This window comes from Heptranchias perlo, chromosome 27 (genome assembly GCF_035084215.1).
Source record: "Heptranchias perlo isolate sHepPer1 chromosome 27, sHepPer1.hap1, whole genome shotgun sequence".
NCBI lineage: Eukaryota > Metazoa > Chordata > Chondrichthyes > Hexanchiformes > Hexanchidae > Heptranchias > Heptranchias perlo.
In genome coordinates, this window is record NC_090351.1 from 31,320,877 (window position 1) to 31,343,470 (window position 22,594).

General features: G+C 42.6%; 1 protein-coding gene across 3 annotated transcripts in view; it reads right to left on the reverse strand.

Annotated features, from left to right (window-relative positions):
• Positions 1-15,049: 15,049 nt before the first annotated feature.
• The window catches only part of mdm4 (MDM4 regulator of p53), a 37,291-nt gene continuing 29,746 nt past the window's right edge, over positions 15,050-22,594 (reverse strand). For 2 of the 3 annotated variants that reach the window (XM_068007564.1, XM_068007566.1), the window contains 3 exons: positions 19,575-19,745; positions 18,123-18,227; positions 15,050-17,120 (listed from right to left, as the gene is read on the reverse strand). In XM_068007564.1, the coding sequence (XP_067863665.1) occupies positions 16,545-17,120; positions 18,123-18,227; positions 19,575-19,745 (852 nt within the window). In that variant the 3' untranslated portion in view covers positions 15,050-16,544. Of the gene's footprint in view, positions 17,121-18,122; positions 18,228-18,356; positions 18,807-19,574; positions 19,746-22,594 lie in introns of those variants that run through there. The other variant, XR_010968374.1, reaches the window with a different exon arrangement.

The following is a 22,594-nucleotide window of genomic DNA, read 5'->3' on the forward strand; positions in this document are numbered from 1 at the left end:
TTGAAAGCTGGGTAGTTTGCTGCGAACGATGGTCTGTTTGAGGTTGGGTGGCTGTTTAAAGGCGAGTAGTGGAGGTGTGGGGATGGCCATAGCGAGGTGTTTGTCCTCATTGATGACATGTTGAAGGCTGCGGAGAACATGGCGTAGTTTCTCCGCTCCGGGGAAGTACTGGACGACAAAGGGTACTCTGTTGGTTGCGTCCCGTGTTAGTCTCCTGAGGAGGTCTATGCGATTTTTTGCTGTGGCCCGTCGGAACTGTCGATCGATGAGTCGAGCGTCATATCCCGTTCTTACTTGGCAACGGGCAGTTGCAGAGGCAGTCTGTAAACACCATGTATTATTCAATATGTATAAATGCGTAGGCTTCAAGGAGATCTTGAAACATTTACCTGAGGAAGGAGAAAATCTCCGAAAGCTTGTGAATTTAAAATAAAATTGCTGGACTATAACTTGGTGTTGTAAAATTGTTTACAATTGTCAACCCCAGTCCATCACCGGCATCTCCACATCCTAGCTAATGCTAATGCTTCCCCTTCTGGGCTTAACTATCAAAAAAGTCTGCCATAAAATTGGAAAATCTGCATTCTTTTGTTTCCAGCCCATTGCCTACAGCTTACCACTATAAAATAATATATGGTCAGTGTCTTAATATATGATGCAGGGTACATTCCTTGCACCTGAATAGTGAGGCCTGAGGCACCCCCAATATTGGGCCTCGGGCCTCATTTCAATGGAGCTGGGCCACAGAGGCTCTTGGGTAAGTGAAGATGGGGGCCGGGTGATAGGAGACCGGGTCAGGGAGATCGGAGGCAATAAGTGGGGGGTGGGTGGGGGAGGGAACAGCGGCCTGTGTCCTTTAAATGTGGGGTAAGGAGAAGCAATCCTGTTCCTCCCGGCTTCACATTCAAGTAAGTATATTTCAGAAACTTGCCTTGTTGGTAGCAGGTGGTCCCAAGGTCTGATTTCACTGATTGCAGCTGGCACTGGCACTGACTACTTCAGGGCAAACCAATCTGGCAGCAGGGGTCCTAAACAGAGTTAGGCACCTTATTTGCATATGCAAAACTTTGCCGATTTTCTTTTTCTCCTTCGCCAATATGGCGGGCAGCGCACTTCTGGTTTGGAAATAATGTGGTTCCTGCCCGCCATATTGGGGGCATAGTAGGCTAGTTAGCACCCGAAATTTGGGCACTGCACGGCCAAATTTATAGGCCACTACATTTCAAAATTTGTTGTATGTGAACCATTTTGAGACAGTTCTGAAGTGTATGTTAAAGCACCATATAAATGCAAAACTTTCTTCTTTTTAAAAGAAGTCCCCCCCCCACCCCAAAACATTCCTCACTCTTTCAATAAATCCCCCATTAGATCTATATTTTGAATGTCTTTTTTTGCATGGGAAAAAGCAATTATGTATCTCAAAATCCACATCTGACCCAGGACATTGCTTGCAAGGTAACTAAGATCAGGAACTGAGACAGTTTCCTAGAAATAAAGGGAATTAGGGGTTACGGGGACCGGGCAGGAAATTGGACATGAAGCTGAGTTCGGATCGGTCAAGGCCCTGTGGGTGGTGGAGCGGGCCCAGGGGCTGAGTGTCCAGGTCCTGTTCCTACTTCTTGTGTTCTTTAGATTTGAGGTTAGGATCAGATCAGCCATGATCTTATTGAATGGCGGAGCAGGCTCGACGGGCCGATTGGCCTACTCCTGCTCCGAGTTCTGATGTTCTTATGAACTCAGTAGGATCAAAATTTTCATTCCATGGTATTGAGGAGTGGTGCTCCAATAGTCACGTCCAATATTTGAATTTTTATAAACAATTGAATAAGAGCAAATTAATTCAACTAGACTGAATATATAATTCAATTCAATGGTACATCCAGACCCATTGGTCCCTTTTTACTTTTATTAGATGTACAGGTGGTCCATTGTCTATAGTTAATGAATGTAAAATATGAGATAGTTAATTATTCAAAATGTATACATTTAAAACTATTTTAATTGTTTTTAGCTTTTCATTCCAGTTTTCCCCTTCTTCATCCATTTTGCATTTAAAAGGGAAAATATAAATGTGTATAATAAAAATTAAGTTTAAAAAATAAACTTTCACCAGAGAAGCCATCAAATCGTGGTGATTTCCCCCAAGGAGTGAAGAGGAAAGCATATTTGAGATTGAATATTTGAATAAATATACTCTATATCTCCTCAGGACAGATACTTCAAGGGACACCTGAGGAGAAGATATTCAAATTAGCCTTGGATGCAGTTCAATCGGATTTACATAAGATCTCATAGTATGAGGTCCATTCAGTTTTAGTTCCTTTATTTGATATCTATTTTTTTATGCAAGACATTTCTTTATTGAAGTGGAAATTTGCTTCTTTTTCGATGCATTAATTTTATATGTAGCCCATGGGTTTGTAGGGATAGATATTGGGCTTTGTTAGATTTAACATCAGGCAAAATTTCTTTCCATGGGATTGTTGTGAATTTGGATTGAAGAAAGGTGCAGCATGTAGGCGCCATCTAGTGGTATTGGTCAAAATCTCTCCAGTTTTAAAGTTATCACCGTCAATGGGTGGACACAGATGCGTACATAGAGCAGAATCATTGAATTTCACAGTGCAACAGGCCATTTGGCCCATTGTGCCGTGATGCCTTCAGTATGTTTTACTGTAATCAGTAATAGCTTAATTTTTTTTTTAAATTACCCTGGCCCTAAACTGTAACATAAATTTTCTATTATCACTAGCTTTACTAAGCCAAGTTTCTACATTTTTTCGATTAAGCACTTGCCAGATCTCTCCTCATCCTTCTAAACTCAAAGGAATACAAACCAAGTTTATGCAACCTGTTCTCATAATTTAACCCTTTAAGCCCTTGTATCATTCTGGTGAATCTGTGCTGTAACCCCCCACCCCACACCTCCCTCCCCAAAGTCAATATATCCTTTCTGAGGTGTGATGCTCAAAGCTGAGCGCAGTACTCAAGAACGATCTGACCAAGGCTCTATACATCTGAAGCATCACATCCTCACTTTTTGTGTTCTAGCCCCCTTAGGAAAAAGGAGGGACTTTCAGAAGTTCTGGTGCAGAACGTAGAGTCATCATAGGAGAGGGAGAAACTGGGAGGATAGGAAGGAGTCCTTACAGGATGCGGGGCTAAGAGGTACATTCCAGGTAGCTGTGAGAGTCGGTGCAATTGTAATTGATGTCAATGGAATGCCCATCACCAGAAACAGATGGAGAGAAATCCAGAAAGGGAAGGATTTAGAGATGGACAGATGGTGAAGATGACGAATAAGTGGAAATTGGAGGCATAATTAATAAAGTTCTCAAGATCAGGGCAAGAAGCAGCACACACACGCAAAGTAACAAAAGAGGGGTTCAAGGAGGGAGGGTGAGTAGGACTGGAACAAAGACTGTTCAACATATCCTACAAAAACAGAAGCGTAATTGGGACCCATGCAGGTTCCAGTAGCAACACATTTTATGTGGGGGGAGTGAGTGGAGTTAAAAGCAAAAGGACTCAATTTCATCTTTGTCGCCTGGGCAGTAACCTGGCATAGCGGATCGCCCACCCCTTGTAGAACCCTTCGGGATTGAGGAACTGAATGAAATTAGTATTAGTAAAAAAAAATTGTACTGGAGAAATTAACGGGACTGAAAGTCAATAAAGCCCAAGGACCTGATGATCTACATCCTAGGGTTTTGAAAGAGGTGGCTATAGAGATAGTGGATGCATTGGTTGTCATCTTCCAAAATTCTATAGATTCTGGAATGGTTCCTGCAGATTGGAGGGTAGCAAATGTAACCCCACTATTTAAGAAAGGAGGGAGAGAGAAAACAGGGAACTATAGACCTGTTAGCCTGACATCAGTGTAGGGAAAATGTTAGAATCTATTATAAAGGATGTGATAACAGGACACTTAGAAAATAATAATAGGATTTGGCAGTCAACATGGATTTACGAAAGGGAAATCATGTTTGGCAAATCTATTGGAGTTCTTTAAGGATGTAACTAGCAGAATAGATAAGGGGGAACCAGTGAATGTGGTGTATTTGGATTTTCAGAAGGCTTTCGATAAGGTCCCACACAGGAGGTTGGTGAACAAAGTTAGAGCACATGGAATTGGGGGTAATATACGGGCATAGATTGAGAATTGTTTAACAGACAGAAAACAGAGAGTAGGAATAAATGGGTCTTTTTCAGGTTGGCAGACTGTGACTAGTGGGGTACCGCAGGGATCGGTGCTTGGGCCCCAGCTATTCACAATCTATATCAGTGATTTGGATGAGGAAACCAAATGTAATATTTCCAAGTTTGCTGATGACACAAAACTAGGTTGGAATGTGAGTTGTGAGAAGGATGCAAAGAGGCTTCAAGGGGATATAGACAAGCTAAGTGAATGGGCAAGAACATGGCAGATGGACTATAATGTGGAAAAATGTGAAGTTATCCACTTTGGTAGGAAAAACAGAAATGCAGAGTTTTTTAAATGATGAGAGATTGGGAAATGTTGATATTCAAAGGGACCTGGGTGTCCTTGTATATGAGTCACTGAAAGCTAACATGCAGGTACAGCAAGCAATTAGGAAGGCAAATGGTATGTTGGCCTTTATTACAAGAGGATTTGAGTACAGGAGTAAAGATGTCTTACTGCAATTATATAAAGCCTTGGTGCGACCGCACCTGGAGTATTGTGTACAATTTTGGTCTCCAATTTTGGATATACTTGCCATAGAGGGAGTGCAACGAAGGTTCACCAGACTGATTCCTGGGATGATGGGATTGTCATGAGGAGAGATTGAGTAGACTAGGCCTGTATTCTCTAGAGTTTAGAAGAATGAGAGGTGATCTCATTGAAACATACAAAATTCTTACAAGGCTCGACAGGGTAGATGCAGGGAGGATGTTTCCCCTGGCTGGGGAGTCTAGAACCAGGGGTTACAGTCTCAGGCTAAGGGGTAGGCCATTTAGGACTGAGATGAGGAGAAATTTCTTCACTCAGAGGGTGGTGAATCTTTGGAATTCTCTACCTCAGAAGGCTATGGAGGCTCAGTCATTGAGTACATTCAAAACAGGGATCGATAGATTTCTAGATATTAAAGGCATCAAGGGATATGGGGATAGTGCAGGAAAATGGCATTGAGGTAGAAGATCAGCCATGTTCGTGTTGAATGGCGGAGCAGGCTCGAGGGGCTGGATGGCCTACTCCTGCTTCTATTTCTTATGTTCTTATGTTTTTATGAACCCACCTAGAATCTGAATTGGATTTGGGACTCAGTCCAATTTCTAGGCCATGGTATTGTGGATGACTAATAGAGCCAAGCTATGTTCTTTATTACCCTTTCACTTGTGTCATGTTGCCTTACTGTGCTCACGGTCTAATAGTTAAAAAATGAAATAAATAAAAGCTATAAAGTATGAACAACTGTCTAGCAGTGAGGTACAAGGCAGACATCCAATCTAATAAACCATGAGAGCAGTCAGAACAATTTATGAACATGAACAGAGCCTCAGGATTGAATTGCTGCCTTTAAATCGCTGCCAAACATTTCTCATTCTCATCCTTTCTATTACATTGTCTATAATTTACTTTTTGTCCCTACAGGCTCAAAGAGAGTAGATATCGGTTTTGTGCAAGACTGCATTCAGTTCCCAAGCAGCAATGACATTCTAAGGGGGCTGATGTTCTAGACTCTTTTCATGAATCTTCACCACAGGGTGAACTGTTGAACTGTCTTGTGAGAAAATGAAATACAATTTCCTCTAATGGGCACTTGTTGCTTTGTGTGAAATACAAATCTCTGAAGATGGAAATGAATTTTGAAGAACCATAAAGAGTGGGATCTTTCTCTCTTTGTACCACAGAAGTTTTTTTTCAATTTGCTGTTTATAGACATTGCGGCTGCATTGTCCCACTGTTTTCAGTGCAATAGCGGTGTAGAGACCGCGTAGGAAATTTTTTTTGCAAGAAAATTCGGGTGGAAGTCATTTTCACCGCTTATGCGCCTTTAAAACGCTTCCCCCAAATTTCCTCGCGCTTTTTCAGCTTTCTCACGATCCACCCACCAAGTCACTGCTGGCCTCATTTGCATGTCTCACAGCCAGTGGCGTAACTGCTGCAAATTTGCACTCTGGATAACTCAGACTGAGACACGGCAGCTGCCAGGACCAACTGATACAGGTGGCAGTTCTTGAATCAGAAGAGTTTGGAGATTTTAATTGTAGATTTCTGCAGCTGGGATACGCTTTTTAAAATTTTTTTTAAGAACGTTTTTTTAGCCATTCTGCTACAGACAAATAGGGGGGGTGATTTTAAACCCCAAGAAAGGGTGGGTTTTGGATGTGTGGGAGTTGAAAATAGTTGTTTTTTGGGTCTCGAACGCAACCCGGCTTTATTTCCGGGTTTAACGTCGGCGGGTAAAAGTACAGGCTTCCCACTGGGAGTGCAAAGTCCGAAAATTTTGCCGTCGCAACCCAAAAAAACAATTTTCAATTGCCACCCGCCCCCAACCCACCCGTTCTTGGGGTTTAAAATCACCCCCTTCGACTTGCTTCTTGAAAGGTCAGACCAGCAGCAGATTTTCAGACCCTCACCCCTTAACAACAGTAAGTGGTGATGACAGAGTAGGTATGGAATTATTTTTTTAAATATAATCCTTGTCTTCATAAATAGAGGCATAGAGTACAAAAGCAAGGAAGTTATGCTGAACCTTTATAAAATACTGGCTAGGCCTCAGCTGGAGTATTGTGTCCAATTCTGGGCACCACACTTTAGGAAAGATGTTAAGGCCTTGCAGAGGTTGCAGAGGAGATTTACTAGAATAATACCAGTGATGAGGAACTTCAGTTATGTGAAGAGACTCGAGAAGTTGGTATTGTTCTCCTTAGAACAGAGAAGATTAAAGGGAGATTTAATAGAGGTGTTCAGAATTAGAAGGCTTTTAACACACTAAATAAGGAGAAACTGTTTCCACTGGCAGGATGGTCAGTAACCAGAGGACACAGGTTTAAGATAATTGGCAAAAGAACCAGCGGGGAGATGCGGAGAACTTTTTTTATGCAATGAAGTGCTATGATCTGGAATGCACTGTCTGAAAGGGTGGTGGAAGCAGATGCAATAGTAACATTCAAAAGGGAATTGGATAGATACTCGAAAAAGAAAACATTGCAGGGCTATGGGGAAAGAGCGGGGGAGTGGGACTAATTGGATAGCTCTTTCAAAGAGCCGGCACAGGCACGAAGGGCCAAATGGCCTCCTTTTGTGCTGTAAAATTCTATGATTCTATTCTAATTTCTACACTGTGACTATATACACTAACAGCTTGCCATTCAATTTAGGTTTCCGTTTCAACAAGAGTTAAGCTTTATTTCCAAGACCTCTCGACAAAGAGCTACCAGCAGGGGCCAGGAGTCCAAGTAAATATATATTACAATATGTTTAATGCGTAGTCTGATCAAGAGCTAAGTTTAGTTATTCATTCAGTTGGCACATGCACATGTTCTAAATGGGATGAGCAAAGTATAACTTTAGTAATAATGTTCAAATAGCCATTTTGAAAATAGTAGAGGCTGTAAAACATGGCTTCAAGGCTTGGTATTAAAATGGGTTTTGGAAACTTAAACACTGCCATTCTCTGCAATCAGTCCAGGGTCATCCACAACCCCAACCACTCAGGAAAGCTCACTCACTACCACCACGTATACCTTGCCATGTACACAATGAATGTAATGTATATCAAAATGCTGTAACCAAAGCATATATTACAATATTAAGAAAAGGTTTTGGAAGCTAAATGCTCTCCACTTTGCAAGTCTTCTAAAGCCAGTTTGTGCTTTTTCATTCCCTTAAATTCAGCTGGGGCATCTAAAGCAAGTATCAATCGGTAGCAAGTCTGGTTGCCAAAGCAGGACTTTTGCACATTTTCTATGGACTGTGTCAGTGATACTCCTTCTGCTACAGAATGATGGATGTAAAAACAAAACACTTTGATTTGACTGCACAAGTGTGGTAGAAATATTCCTGAGCTGCTGTTTATTACTTTTTTTGTGCTTTTCACATAAACATGAGATGATTTCAAAGAGAATGACGAGCATTTTGTTGCTTTAGCTGATAGACGCCTCTATCTATTCTTCAATGAAGTGCTCAAGGCACCATTGACTGTTGACAGGCATTTAATAAAGACCCTATGACATAAAAGTGAGAAGAATCATTAGTCTTATGTACTGATAATACCCAAGGTGTGTAACCATAAAACCAATTGTTGGAACTTCTGGTAGGACCCACAATAATGCCAATAATTTTTTTACAGCTAAATAGGTCCAAATACCCTGGCCCCAAATTTCCACAGTGCTCTTGCCGAATTCCTGCCATAACTTTGAGGCGCGGCCATCAGAGCCTACCTGCAAATGATAGTGACCCACCTACACCAGGACCCTGCCAATTGTGGGATTTTCTGGTCAGCCTCATTAAGGAGCAGAACCCCCCCCCCCCCCCCCAAACCAAACCGCCATACAAGGCCAATGGCATCAGGTGGCAGGCTCCGGGGCGGACATTCTCGCTGCTGGAAGTTTTTACTTCCCTGGCTCAGTCAGGACATCAGGCTTATGCACCAAGTGAGACGAGACCTATACCCAGATGGGATTCGCGGGCCCCTTTGGGGTACCATCTACAAGATGCACTGCAGCAACTCGCCAAGGCTTCTTCAACAGCACCTCCCAAATCCGCAACCTCTAGCACCTAGAAGGACAAAGGCAGCAGGCACATGGGAACAACACCACCTGCATGTTCCCCTCCAAGTCACACACCATCCCGACTTGGAAATACATCGCTGTTCCTTCAACGTCGCTGGGTCAAAATCCTGGAACTCCCTACCTAACAGCACTGTGGGAGAACGTTCACCACACAGACAGCAGCCGTTCAAGAAGGCGGCTCACCACCACCTTCTCAAGGGCAATTAGGGATGGGCAATAAATACTGGAAAATCTGGGGGGTAAAATTGGTCTTGGGCAGTAGTGTCAAATGGGCAATAGCAAATTGGCAGCCTGTTTTACACCCTGTCCGATTTTACTTTCCGTCGGTAGGATGTAAAACTGGCTGACGATTCGCTGGCGCCTGTTTTGTGCTACCGACCCACATCAATTTCACCTCCATAAATTTTTTTGAAAATTGGATCAGCCCCGTTGTACAGGATGAGGAATGTGAAATGTAGGGGGGGTGGTTTTTTGTATTTTGTTTGCAACCTTATTGTTCGATAAAAAAATGGCATGTGTATTTTTATTTCAAAAAAGTGTTTTGAAAGATTCATTTGGTTCATCAAAGTTTGACAAAATGCTTTTTATTCCACTTATAAAATGTTGATGGAAAAACAGCTACGAACGCTTCACTTTTTGAGCAGCCTGCCAGCTTTCTCATCCGTTCACACTGCTCATATAGTGTCAACTAAAATAGCTTTTTTTGGGCTCTGGCTGGCTTATGCTATGAAGTACAATGAGTCACTTCCTCTGCACATCCACTGATGTTGCACACGCACATATGAAGCAACTCGATACTTTATAGCGCTAGTCAGCCAGAGCCAGAGCCAGAAAAAGCTTTTGAGTAGACACCACATGGACAAGGGTTGGAAGGTATGTGTGATTCAATGTGAAATAGAAGTCAGTCATAATTCAGGCAGACTTTAGGTACCAGAAAGAAAAATCAAATAGCCCCTCTCTTGAGATAAGAAGAATATAAATCAAGAGATAGCTAATGTGAAAATAGAATATTTCATTGCCTGTATGACTGATTTTTCTTTGCATGCATAACAAAATAAGGACGGCAGTTAAGTGACAAAAAGGAGTTTAGTCCAAAATATGCACTTTGTACAAACATCAATATTTATTATATGTTAAAAGTGCTTGCATAGTTTCTCAGAGCTATTTCTCATTGAATGAGAAACATCAAACTGGTAAACCATTGCTACTTGATAGTTTATTGGAGAAGATAATGAAGTATCCATTCTCTGGCAGTGCTGAACCAATGGGCCATAATTTGCTATGGCAGGGTATCAAGCAGCATGAGCCCTTAGTTACTTGCCCTTGCGAGCTGATAATGTTGCAGCGAGGGAAACGGGGCATCTGGGTCGAGTGAACAGGGCAAGGAACTGTGTATCCCCTTAACCAGCGTGAAGGATTGTGAAATTAATAGCGCAAGGATAGAGAAGGAAATGTAAATTAGAGTGGGCGAATTCCATGTCAAATCAGGTACAAAAAGAGAAATAAAGAGAGGGAAAGATTGGATTGAGAGAAAAGGAAAAAAATATTTTTTAAAAAAGATCTCCAACCAATAATAGCTGAGGGAATGAGACTCCACACTTGTAATAGTTAATTCTCAGCGTCAGTAATTGGCAGTAATTAAGTTATGTCATTAAAAGGGTACTTAAACTGAAATGGACAAGACTTAAGTTTGTGGTGAGTTTAGTTCGTATCTACCATGCAAATACAGCAACATCATGGCCTTCGCTGCAATTCAATGGCGAAGCAGACAGCGAGATGCAGTTGTTGCAAAGCTAAGGGCAGAGCTGCGCATCTCACAGCAACTTTTGGATTTCCGTGTTTAACCACGAATCCGCCCATCGCCTGAAGTTGCTGTGATTTACGCATAAATAATGGTGAGCACCATTAACCTCACCATTATTTTAACAGCAAATTCTGGCCCATTATTTATCCATTACAACCTTATGAAAACTGTGGGACCATAAACGGCCATCTTTATTTCTTGGACTTGGGAAGTCCAAGAAATGTAAGAAACTAATAAAAATAGAAAATGCTGGAAAAGCTTAGCAAGTGAGGCAGCATCTGTGGAGAATGAAACAATTAACATGGGAAAATATTAACTGTTTCTTTCTCCACAGCTGTTGCCTCAGTTTCTGAGCTTCTCCAGCATTTTGTTTTTACTTCAGATTTCCAGCATCTGCACTATTTTGCTTTTGATTTAATACAAAATTAATTGTCAATTTCCTCACAGTTTGGAGCAGGGGTACGGTAGTATAGTGGTTATGTTACTGGAGTAGTAATCCAGAGTCATGAGTTCAAATCCTGCCATGGCAGCTGGGGAATTTAAATTCAATTAATTAAATAAAATCTGGAATTAAAATACCATCATCAGTGATGGTGGTCAGGAAACTACCGGATTGTCATAAAAACCCATCTGGTTCACTAATGCCCTTTAGGGAAGGAAACCTGCCGTCCTTACCTGGTCTGGCCTATATGTGACTCCAGACTCACAGCAATGTGGTTGATTCTTAATTGCCCCCTGAAATGGCCCAGCAAGCCACTCAGTTGTAAAATCTTGCTTAAAAAAAAGTCACAAGAATAAAACCAGACGGACCACTAGGCACCGGACATAACAAAGGCAAACCAAGCCCAGTCGATCCTACAAAGTCCTCCTCACTAACATCTGGGGACTTGTGCCAAAATTGGGAGAGCTGTCCCACAGACTAGTCAAGCAACAGCCTGACATAGCCACACTCACAGAATCATACCTTTCAGCCAACGTCCCAGACTCTTCCATCACCATCCCTGGGTATGTCCTGTCCCACCGGCAGGACAGACCGACCAGAGGTGGTGGTACAGTGATACACAGTCTGGAGGGAGTGGCCCTGGGAGTCCTCAACATTGACTCCGGATCTCATGGCATCAGGTCAAACATGGGCAAGGAAACCTCCTGCTGATTACCACCTACCGCCCTCCTTCAGCTGATGAATCAGTCCTCCTCCATGTTGAACACCACTTGGAGGAAGCACTGAGGGTAGCAAGAGCACAGAATGTATTCTGGGTGGGGGACTTCAATGTCCATCACCAAGAGTGGCTCGGTAGCACCACTACTGACTGAGCAGGCCGAGTCTTGAAGGACATAGCTGCCAGACTGGGCCTGCGGCAAGTGGTGAGCGAACCAACACGAGGGAAAAACTTACTTGACCTCGTCCTCACCAATCTACCTGTCGCAAATGCATCTGTCCATGACAGTATTGGTAGGAGTGACCACCGCACAGTCCTTGTGGAGACCAAGTCCCGTCTTCGCATTGAGGACACCATCCAACATGTTGTGTGGCACTACCACCGTGCTAAATGGCATAGATTCAGAACAGATCTAGCAGCTCAAAACTGGGTATCCATGAAGTGCTGTGGGCCATCAGCAGCAGCAGAATTGTATTCCAGCACAATCTGTAACCTCATGGCCCGGCATATTCCTCACTCTACCATTACCAACAAGCCAGGGGATCAACCCTGGTTCAATGACGAGTGTAGAAGAGCATGCCAGGAGCAACACCTGGGCGTACCGAAAAATGAGGTGCCAACCTGGTGAAGCTACAACTCAGGACTACATGCATGCTAAACTGCAGAAGCAACATGCTATAGACAGAGCTAAGCGATTCCACAACCAATGGATCAGATCAAAGCTCTGCAGTCCTGCCACATCCAGTCGTGAATGGTGGTGGACAATTAAAAAACTAACAGGAAGAGGCTCTGCAAACATCCCCATCCTCAATGATGGCGGAGTCCAGCACGTGAGTGCAAAAGACAAGGCTGAAGTGTTTGCAACCATCTTCAGTCAGAAGTGCCGATTGGATGATCCATCTCGGCCTCCTCCCGATATCCCCACCTTCGCAGAAGCCAGCCTTCAGCCAATTCGATTCACTCCACGTGATATCAAGAAACGGCTGAGTGCTACAACATCCCGGCTGTAGTGCTGAAGACTTGTGCTCCAGAACTAGCTGCGCCTCCAGCCAAGCTGTTCCAGTACAGACTACAACACTGGCATCTACCCAACAATGTGGAAAATTGCCCGGTTATGTCCTGTCCACAAAAAGCAGAACAAATCCAATCCAGCCAATTACCGCACCATCAGTCTACTCTCAAACATCAGCAAAGTGATGGAAGGTGTCGTCGCCAGTACGATCAAGCGGCACTTAATAACCTGCTCAGCGATGCTCAGTTTGGGTTCCGCCAGGACCACTCGGCTCCAGACCTCATTACAGCCTTGGTCCAAACATGGACAGAAGAGCTGAATTCCAGAGGTGAGGTGAGAGTGACTGCCCTTGACATCAAGGCAGCATTTGACTGGGTGTGGCACCAAGGAGCCCTAGTAAAATTGAAGTCAATGGGAAATCAGGGGGAAAACTCTCCAGTGGCGGGAGTCATACCTAGCACAAAGGAAGATGGTAGTGGTTGTTGGAGGCCAATCATCTCAGCCCCAGGGAATTGCTGCAGGAGTTCCCCAGGACAGGGTCCTAGGCCCAACCATCTTCAGCTGCTTCATCAATGACCTTCCCTCCATCATAAAGGTCAGAAATGGGGATGTTCGCTGATGATTGCAGTGTTCAGTTCTATTCGCAAACCCTCAAATAATGAAGCAGTCCGAGCCCGCATGCAGCAAGACCTGGACAACATCCAGGCTTGGGCTCATAAGTGGCAAGTAACATCCACGCTAGACAAGTGCCAGGCAATGACCATCTCCAAGCGAGTATCTAACCACCTCCCCTTGACATTCAATGGCATTACCATCGCCGAATCCCCCATCAACAACATCCTGGGGATCACCATTGACCACAAATTTAACTGGACCAGCCATATAAATACTGTGGCTACAAGAGCAGGTCAGAGGCTGGGTATTCTGCGGCGAGTGACTCACCAACTGACTCCCCAAAGCCTTTCCATCATCTACAGGCACAAGTCAGGAGTGTGATGGAATACTCTCCACTTGCCTGAATGAGTGCAGCTCCAACACTCAAGAAGCTCGACACCATCCAGGACAAAGCAGCCTGCGTGATTGGCACCCCATCCACCACCCTAAACATTCACTCCCTTCACCACCGGCGCACTGTGGCTGCAGTGTGTACCATCCACAGGATGCACTGCAGCAACTCGCCAAGGCTTCTTCGACAGCTCCTCCCAAACCCGCGACCTCTACCACCTAGAAGGACAAGAGCAGCAGGTACATGGGAACAGCACCACCTGCACGTTCCCCTCCAAGTCACACACCATCCCGACTTGGAAATATATCGCCGTTCCTTTATCATCGCTGGGTCAAAATCCTGGAAGTCCCTTCCTAACAGCACTGTGGGGGAACCTTTATCACACGGACTGCAGCGGTTCAAGAAGGCGGCTCACCACCACCTTCTCAGGGGCAATTAGGGATGGACAATGAATGCCGGCCTCGCCAGCGACGCCCACATCCCATGAACGAATAAAAAAAAATCAGGGCATTATGAGGGTGGGAAAATCGATAGACAAGTGAAGTTTGAGGTAAGATCATTTCTAGCTGGATCTCTGTCCCATTTGTGCCTGATTAAATTTCTTGGCAGTGGGGGGGGCGGAGGGGATACAATTCCTGTCCTTCAATGATGCTTTTCACATCTTCACAATGGCCTGCAGCACTTGTAGTCACTAACGTAGCAGCCAACTTGCATTCGGAAAAGTCCCACAGAATTGCAATGAGATAAATGACCAGTAAATCTGTTGTGGTGTTGAGGGATGAATGTTGGCCAGACCAGAACTCCCCTGCTCCTCTTTAGATGGGGCTAGAGTCTCATCTTGAAAAACACTTCTGCTGGCAATGCACCATCCAGTCCTCGACTGGGGCTTCAACCTATGACCTTCTGACTCAAAGGCAAGAGAGCTATCATTGAGCCAGACAGCACTGCACTATTCTAGGGCATAACTGCTGAGACAGTCTGGCTCATTAATGGTACAATGGCACTGAGTAGGAAGAATCCCATGATCTAGCTAACCCTGAAAGCCTGTGCAGGTATGCTGCATGATTTTAGTTGGTTAAACTCCAGTAGTACTCCAGAACCCCAACCCTTGGCACATGAACCTGTACCTAAATTCTCCAGACTATTGAGGAGATATCTCTGCACAGAGTGAATGTGCACTTCATCATGGACGAACAAAACCCACTTCTGGATTTAGTAGCTTGATTTGGAGACTCTTAAGAATTGTCACAAGCTAGACACCCAGGTAACAAAAAACAGGAGCTACCTCAATGAGAACCATGGAGGGGTTTGAAAATAAAACAGATAAACAAAGATATTTATTAACTTAACTGAAAATGGCCGTGTGAACATGCCAGCTGTTATCAAGACATTTTTCAAGTACATGCAAACATACATTAGTAGGACACCTCTCTCATAAGAAAAGGCAAGAATTATTAGTAGCCTGTTAGAATTACACACACATGGGTCACTGCTGACTTTTTAATTACGTAACTGCAGCTTGCCTCAGTTTCAAAGTTGAAAACTGCTAAACTATCCAGATAGACAGCACATCTTTTGTAGGGTTGGGAGGAAATCTTAATTTTAGCATTCCCAATATCAATCACAGATAGCCAGTGTTGTCAACAGATTTTCAGTGAAGCGTAACAGTAGACAAAGAATTTTGCTGCTATGTCCAAAAAAAACATCAAAAAAAATCCAGTAGAATCAATTTGAGCTGCATTAAGCATACAGGAAGTATATTAAATGCATATCGGGTTGTGCATTTTTTCCCCATCTCTATAAATGTATTGGTATCAATTACTAAATAGGCCTTGTACCAACAATGGCAATCAAGATAGAGATTATAGATTAGTGTTACTTATAATCCAATACTAGAAGTGAGTTTCAGATTCTAGATGGTGCTAAATACCACATGATTTGATGACTGCAGGTAATATAGTTAAAAGCAGAACCAGACACTGTTTCTCTTCCTTACATCCAAGACAGATGGTAATTTGCTGTTTCTTGGCAAATAGGTTCTAGATTGTTTTGCAATCCAACTTACAATGAACACAATTATGGAATATGGCCCAATATTAGAAATACTAATCAAAATAGCACTGGTCAACTTCAAGATTTCTATGGTAAACATTGCCTTAAAGAACATGACAATTAAAAAAAATAGCTGCAAACAAGTTTTTGTATCACTGTACACAAAGAACTGTACACAACTGCTTAAAATCCAACGGTACAAATAAATATTAAGGTCGGACCCAAAGCTGGGCTGTTAAACTGAATGAACAGAATCTAAAGCATTCCTCATCTCAATTACATTCCCTCACAAATTTATCTTTCACAAAATCCAGTGTATTGGCTACACTGATGTACATGACACTTATGCTGGCTATTACAACATTGACCACTGCAATAAGTTGCACCCAGAATCGAATGCCAAACAAAAATCTAGTGAAGCTCTGTTTACAGTACTTCTTTACATTAGTTATGTTAATTGATACTGATGCACTGTGTGAACTAAGTCATTAACCAAAATATCTGAACAGTTGTACGATATAACCAATGTAGGAAATACAGGGCAAGAACTTCGTGGCAATACACTCCACCAGACATATCAAAATATACAGCCCTGCCTCTCCCAGAATTCTGATCTCCCCTATTGCTCCACATGTTGTACCAAAGGAGATTGGAAAACCCAAGATGGATCAAGAGCCATAAACAGAAATAGTTTTATGCTTCACATTCAATTCAGCCAGTCTTGACAGCAGCCCATAATTAAGCATGTAGCTACCCCATGAAAGTTCTTATAACTGTATTAATCGGCTGCACACACACAGGACAAGGCAGTTTGCGCTTGTATAACATTTTAGCGCATGAGTAGCATGCTACAAGATGTCCCGTCTTTCCATGGATGATATTCCCAGTTCTCGGTCGCACACCACAGAGAAGGCAGGGCCCCAAGCGGTTCCTTTGAAAATGCAAGGATTCCTCATATTGTGTTTTTGCTTCTTCACCCACAGATTCAAGCTCCTCTTTGCTGCCAGACAAGCTGATACTTGAAGTAGATGGCTGCAAAAATCTTTCTAAGGATTCAGAAGAGCCACACTGGGCATGTTTCCCTTTCTCCTTGCGTTTTAGTTCTTCAGTCTGAATCAGAGGCTCAGAAATGGACCTCCTACAGTCAGGAACATCAATACCTTCACCGCGCGCTGTCTCCTCAAAACCAGCAATTGATGGGTCTGATGTACAATGTACAAACTTAGGACAATTGAGGTGCCAGCCTTTGCGAAGTGCCCAGCATCGCAGGCAGTACTGTTTCTGAGAAGGATTATACTTTCCACATTTGGTGCATTTCCAAGAGTCCTAAAAGGAAAAGCAGGTAGTGCAAGTCACTGTGGTTCTTAGTCCTATACAGCACTTCGAAACAGAACAGACATTTTGGATAACCACATTGTGATTTTACAACATATAGCAAATGTCTTGCATCAATTTATTGTAAATTTTATTTCCATCACCAACACTAACGTTCAAGCTGTGAATTTGATCAATATATTTATTAGTCAACTGACCAACAGGAACAGTTTTTTAAAAAAATGAAAGGTATTATACAGCATTTACCTGCCTTTATGGTAAGTTTCTAAAATTAAATGAAGTTCAATTTGGACCCAATTATGTATGAAAATACATCAAATTAAAAATATAGCAAGACTGAAGGATCAGTGGTAATTTTTGCCAGTACTTTCTGGTATTATGTACCACTAATAAGTTCCAGAAGTCTAAATTGTTTTTTTTTGAAAAACTACATTGTGGCAGAAGTTCATTTTACACAACATGGAGGGTTTTGTTGTTGTATGTAAAAGAAAAGCCTTGTATTTATATTAATTTCTCAAAACATTTCACATAATGAATTACTTTTTAATGTGCAGTGACTTATGTATTTTAGTCTTTGCTAATAACACAAATATGGAAAGCAATTTCAATTAAGCATAAACTTAAAAGGCAGATTAGTTAATTCAAATTCAGCCAGAGTTCCCTCTCCTGATTGCTGCCAATGAGCCCTGCTGGTAAGTGTGCACGTGGCCATTAGGAGAGGACAGTATCAGGGTAGCTTTTGCTATTAAGACTTTCATTAGAGTGGCCACTTGAAGGGACACATATGTTCATAGGTAAACGAAAAGGTATCACAAACAACCCATGTGTTTTGCCCGAATGAATCACGTTTAATTTGGTGTGGAAAACAGCTCATACAAATTGATGTAATATTAGAATAAGCCTTTGACCTGTATTAAAATAGCATTGTATTTTATCTTAGTGAGTGTCGACAACAACTAAAGCCCATAACTGATCAGAGTATCGGGACATTACTTTTGTATCACTGGAATCCTCAACCACTTCTGAGATTTCCGTGTCAGTATCATCCCCCGAGCAAGGCAGATCCTCATTAGCTTCATATATTTTAACTTCAATAACCTATAAAGGGAGGGAGAAGAGGGAAAAACACCAAAAAAAAAAATCACAACGGAGAAGACACCAAGATAGCCACCACTAAACTGCAAGTGTAAGTCACTAAATGATTATTAAATGCACTGTGATTCTTACCTTGGCTACTTGCAGGTTAGGATTACCAACTTTTCACATTCACGGTGAAGAATGATGTGGTGTTGGGAATTGTTTTTTTAACCCAGTGACGGTATCGAGCACTTCTGGGTCATATATGACATAGGTTAGATGTACTGTAGAACTGTCTACATACACCCGATTATGTATATCGACTTCAATGAAGCACCACCATACTACACCAGAGCAAAATTTCCCCACATATTTCATTCTTGTGTTTTCTATGACTGAGCTTGTTGAATTGGAAGCAGTTTGTGCTAAATTCAGGGCATTTAACTGAGTCAAGTGCCCACAAGCTCAAATTTTTCTTGTGAAATTAACAGCCTTCAGAGAGGAGACCTTTATGACATCTATTTGGACTAGTTTCGACTCCAAACCCCAAAGACCGTATTCAAGATTCTTCTCCAGTCAGGAAAGTGTGCACTTTTTAACCTGAGACAGACAACGACCAGGGTAAAAAATCTTGGACTAGCTATTGCCATCAGTACCAGTTTTACACAAATTATTTCAAAATTTAAGTGAGTTTCATTCTTTTACATATTGTACATTTTTGGAGACTAAACTGCATAAACAGTACACAAATAAAGATCACAATATACTTCTGGTCTTTTTAGGTTTCCAACTCCCCTGTGACCTTTGTTTTCTCCAACTGCTCACCAAATTACTAAAATGACAATCCAAAATGACAATTAAGATAATCAAAACTGTTATTAAACTTTGTGAATATTTGAATAAAACTAAGTTTGCATCAGATATTTATCTAAATATTGAAAGGAAATCTGTGACATTACAATGGCAATACAAGCACATATGAATTAATACCAACACAGAACCAGTTAGACTGTTTTTTTAAAAAAAAAAATTCCAATTAACTGCTTCGGATGACAAAACATGGTGACTGGCCCGTTAGCTGCCTGCCTTTGGACTTTTAACCTCTGAGTGATGACTGATGAGCTCAAAGTGTCTTCCACAATTAAAAAAAACAAATATTAGTTTGTTCAGACTAATTCTAAAGGCAGTCAGAGATACATTACACTGAAACTTTTTAACCAATCCTCATCTTATTTATACGGCTTACAACAGCATTTTAAATTAGAGGACCACAAAATAGCTCAAGCTTTCGGGTGGGGGAGGGGAGGGAGGTGGGTCAGGTATGATTCATGTGTTCAAGCTCATTGTCTGGTTTGACATTTTGCTTACCTCTTTGTGATCTGTGTTTTTTTCTTCCTCCCCCTTTTGGCCCTCACATTCATCTTTTGCTCTGGGCTCAATGGTCTCCAATTTGATTTCCACATTTATTTGGTCACTGGCAGGTTCATTTAGAAACCACAGATCATCAGTAGAGTCAGAAACAATAGCAGTGTCTATATCCTGAAGAATCAAAATGCAGGATTAATGTTGTAATCTTATTCAACCCCGAGATGGAACTAATCTAGCAAGGCAACCTTTGGCACATCATAATTATCTTCTTCCATACAGGGAGAGCCCTGATCTCCATCAGTCTTTGATTGGGCTCTGACTTATCCACTGGCTGGTTAAGCTTGTCCTCTGGCAGGGTGGGGCAATAGGGGCTTTCAGCATGGCTCTTGTTTAAGTGGCCAGTGTATGAACAGATTTATTAAGGGAATCTACCATCACTCTGGAGGTTCTGCACCAATCTGGCTAGCCTCCATGGAAAAATAAATAAGCCCAAATTCCAGTGATCAAACCAGTGGCAGCATAGGGAGAGAAATCAAAATCCCAATTCATATCTACCTGAAAGAAATGCTAGATTACTATCATCTCACTCAAAGGTTACTTCTAGGAAGGTACCAGTCAATGGCTCCAAAAATGGCACTGCCAGGAAATAGGGCTAAAATGGAGACCATTTCTGTACAGCTCGTTTCAGGATGCCCACCTTCACAGCAGTGGGCTGGGGTGCTACGCTGGGCTCACTTAGAGATACTTTCTCTAGTAATATTGGTGGCCTGCGCAATGACCATCTTGTGAGGGTCATTTACATTTTATTTTACTTTGTATTTTGACTATCCCGATGATTGTATAGTCCAAACATTGCCCGGGATGGCTTGGCAACACCATTTTGGGTGTTAAAGGAGTCATCGCTGGACAGACCTCACCTGTCGGTGGTTCTGCACTGCAAAGTTTACTCCTCAGAGTGACTGTGTTGCATGTGACTTATGTAATAGGCAGTATCAACCACCAGCATAGTCTCTGCACTCTTAAGTCAGATGGGTGCAGGCTTGAATGCACGGACCACACGATTGGCCTGGTCATATGTTGCTCGATCTATTTAGACAACCTTAAATAATACCTCATATCTCCATGACCAAATCCTCATACTGCGCTATGCTGATCCTTGATGGCAAGGACAATCCCAAATTCAGTAACAAACCACCTCCTTCAACGTTAAGTGTGAGGAGTTCTTGGATCGCACATGGCTGCTTCCACCTTCTCCTGCTGACCCTCTCCCTCCCAATACTTCAGCCCTGATCTTGTACTAGATTGTAGCCTCTCCAACATCTTACCGAGTTCATGTCCTTCACAATACCCAACTCCTGTCCCTTGGCCTGCACCTGGACCATCCTCAAAGTAAAATATCATCTGTGACAACCATGGCACACTATCCCTCCGCCCCTTAGTCGACTACACCATCCTCTCCCATCATTTATCCTCTGTGGTCCACCTACATGGCACCACTCCTATCTGTCCCACCTACATGGCACCACTCCTATCTGTCCCAATATAGTCAAGCACATTGCCGGCACCAGTTTCTCTCCTACCTTGCAGAGTCACTTCAAGGGGTACCCCAAAGTTCCATATCTAACCCTTTTTGACATCATAGATAGATAGATACACAGAAATGATACCAAGCTCTATTTCTCCACCACCTTAAATTCCACAACCACCACTGAGCTGTTTGACTTTGTCTGCTATCAAGTTACAGACAGGCACAACTTTCTCCAAACCAATGACAAAACTGAAGCCATCCTGTTCCACTTCTGCCAAAAACTCTGCAGCCTAGCCTGATTTCATCCATTTCCCCAGCTGCTCACTCATGTTGAATCAGACTGTATTCCACTCAATCATAAGTTGAACAAGTCCCACCTATTTTGACCTGCACAATAGTGGCCACATCCACCTCTGTCTCCCAGCACTGCCGAAACCCTCATCCATGTCTTTGTCAGCTCCAGATTCAACTTCAATACTCTCACCTGCTTCCTGAGCTTCACTCCAACTCAAGCTCATCCAAAACTCTGCCAGCTATATCTTATCCTATTGTAAGTCCCACTCCCCTATTACTCTTGTCCTCACCCCAACCTTATTAGTTCCAGTGAAGTGAATTTAAAACCCTCACCTTCAAATCCCTCAATGGTCTCACCCCTTTATTCCTCCAGCCCTACTTGCCAGCAATACCCTCCACTCTTCTGATTTTGCACCCCCCCCCCCAACCAACTTGTGATTTCAGGGCCACAATCCATTTTAGCCTCACACTTTGAAAATTACTCAAAATGCTCTTCTACCTCTCCCCTACCTTCAAAAGCCTCTTCAAATCTTCTGCTGCTGCATATTGTCCATTTTTGTCTCTAAGATGTCTTGGGATATTTTAGTATATTGAAGCTTTGTTACATAAATGCAAGTTATTATTGTGGGCACCAATTGATGCTGACGAGTCCATGGCGTTGGAGAACATTTAGCAACATCCAACTGGGAATAGCCAAATACATGTTCATATCATCTGTAGGCATGGCAACATCAGCTGTAGGCAAGGGGCCAACTAAGTGGCAATCTTTCATTAAGTTTTGCAGTTTTGTCCTCAATGACACGAAACACGTGGAGTAAACACTCCTTACGGGTAAATTCCAAGAACCCAAGGGAATTGCGGCAGGCAGCACCGTCACACTTTAGAAACAAGCATTTAATGCAAAGATAATGCCAATCAGCAATAATGAATGAGCTTATGGCACAGTATTTAAAGCCTCTGGCACAAGTGCTGTCAACTACAGTTAGACCTTAGCTTGTTTCCATGCGATATTAATTCCAAGGTCAGTGCTGGGGGGCATATCAGACAACAGCACAGCTCCAGGTAAGCTGTCTGTACATTTCCAGTTTTGTGCCACAGATCCCTTAGTTTGTTCTTGCCTGATTTATGGTAGCAGTTTGCCTTGCTTGCCCCATCAGGGAACAGTATTTGGCACTAGAGCACTTTTGAAAAAAAAAGG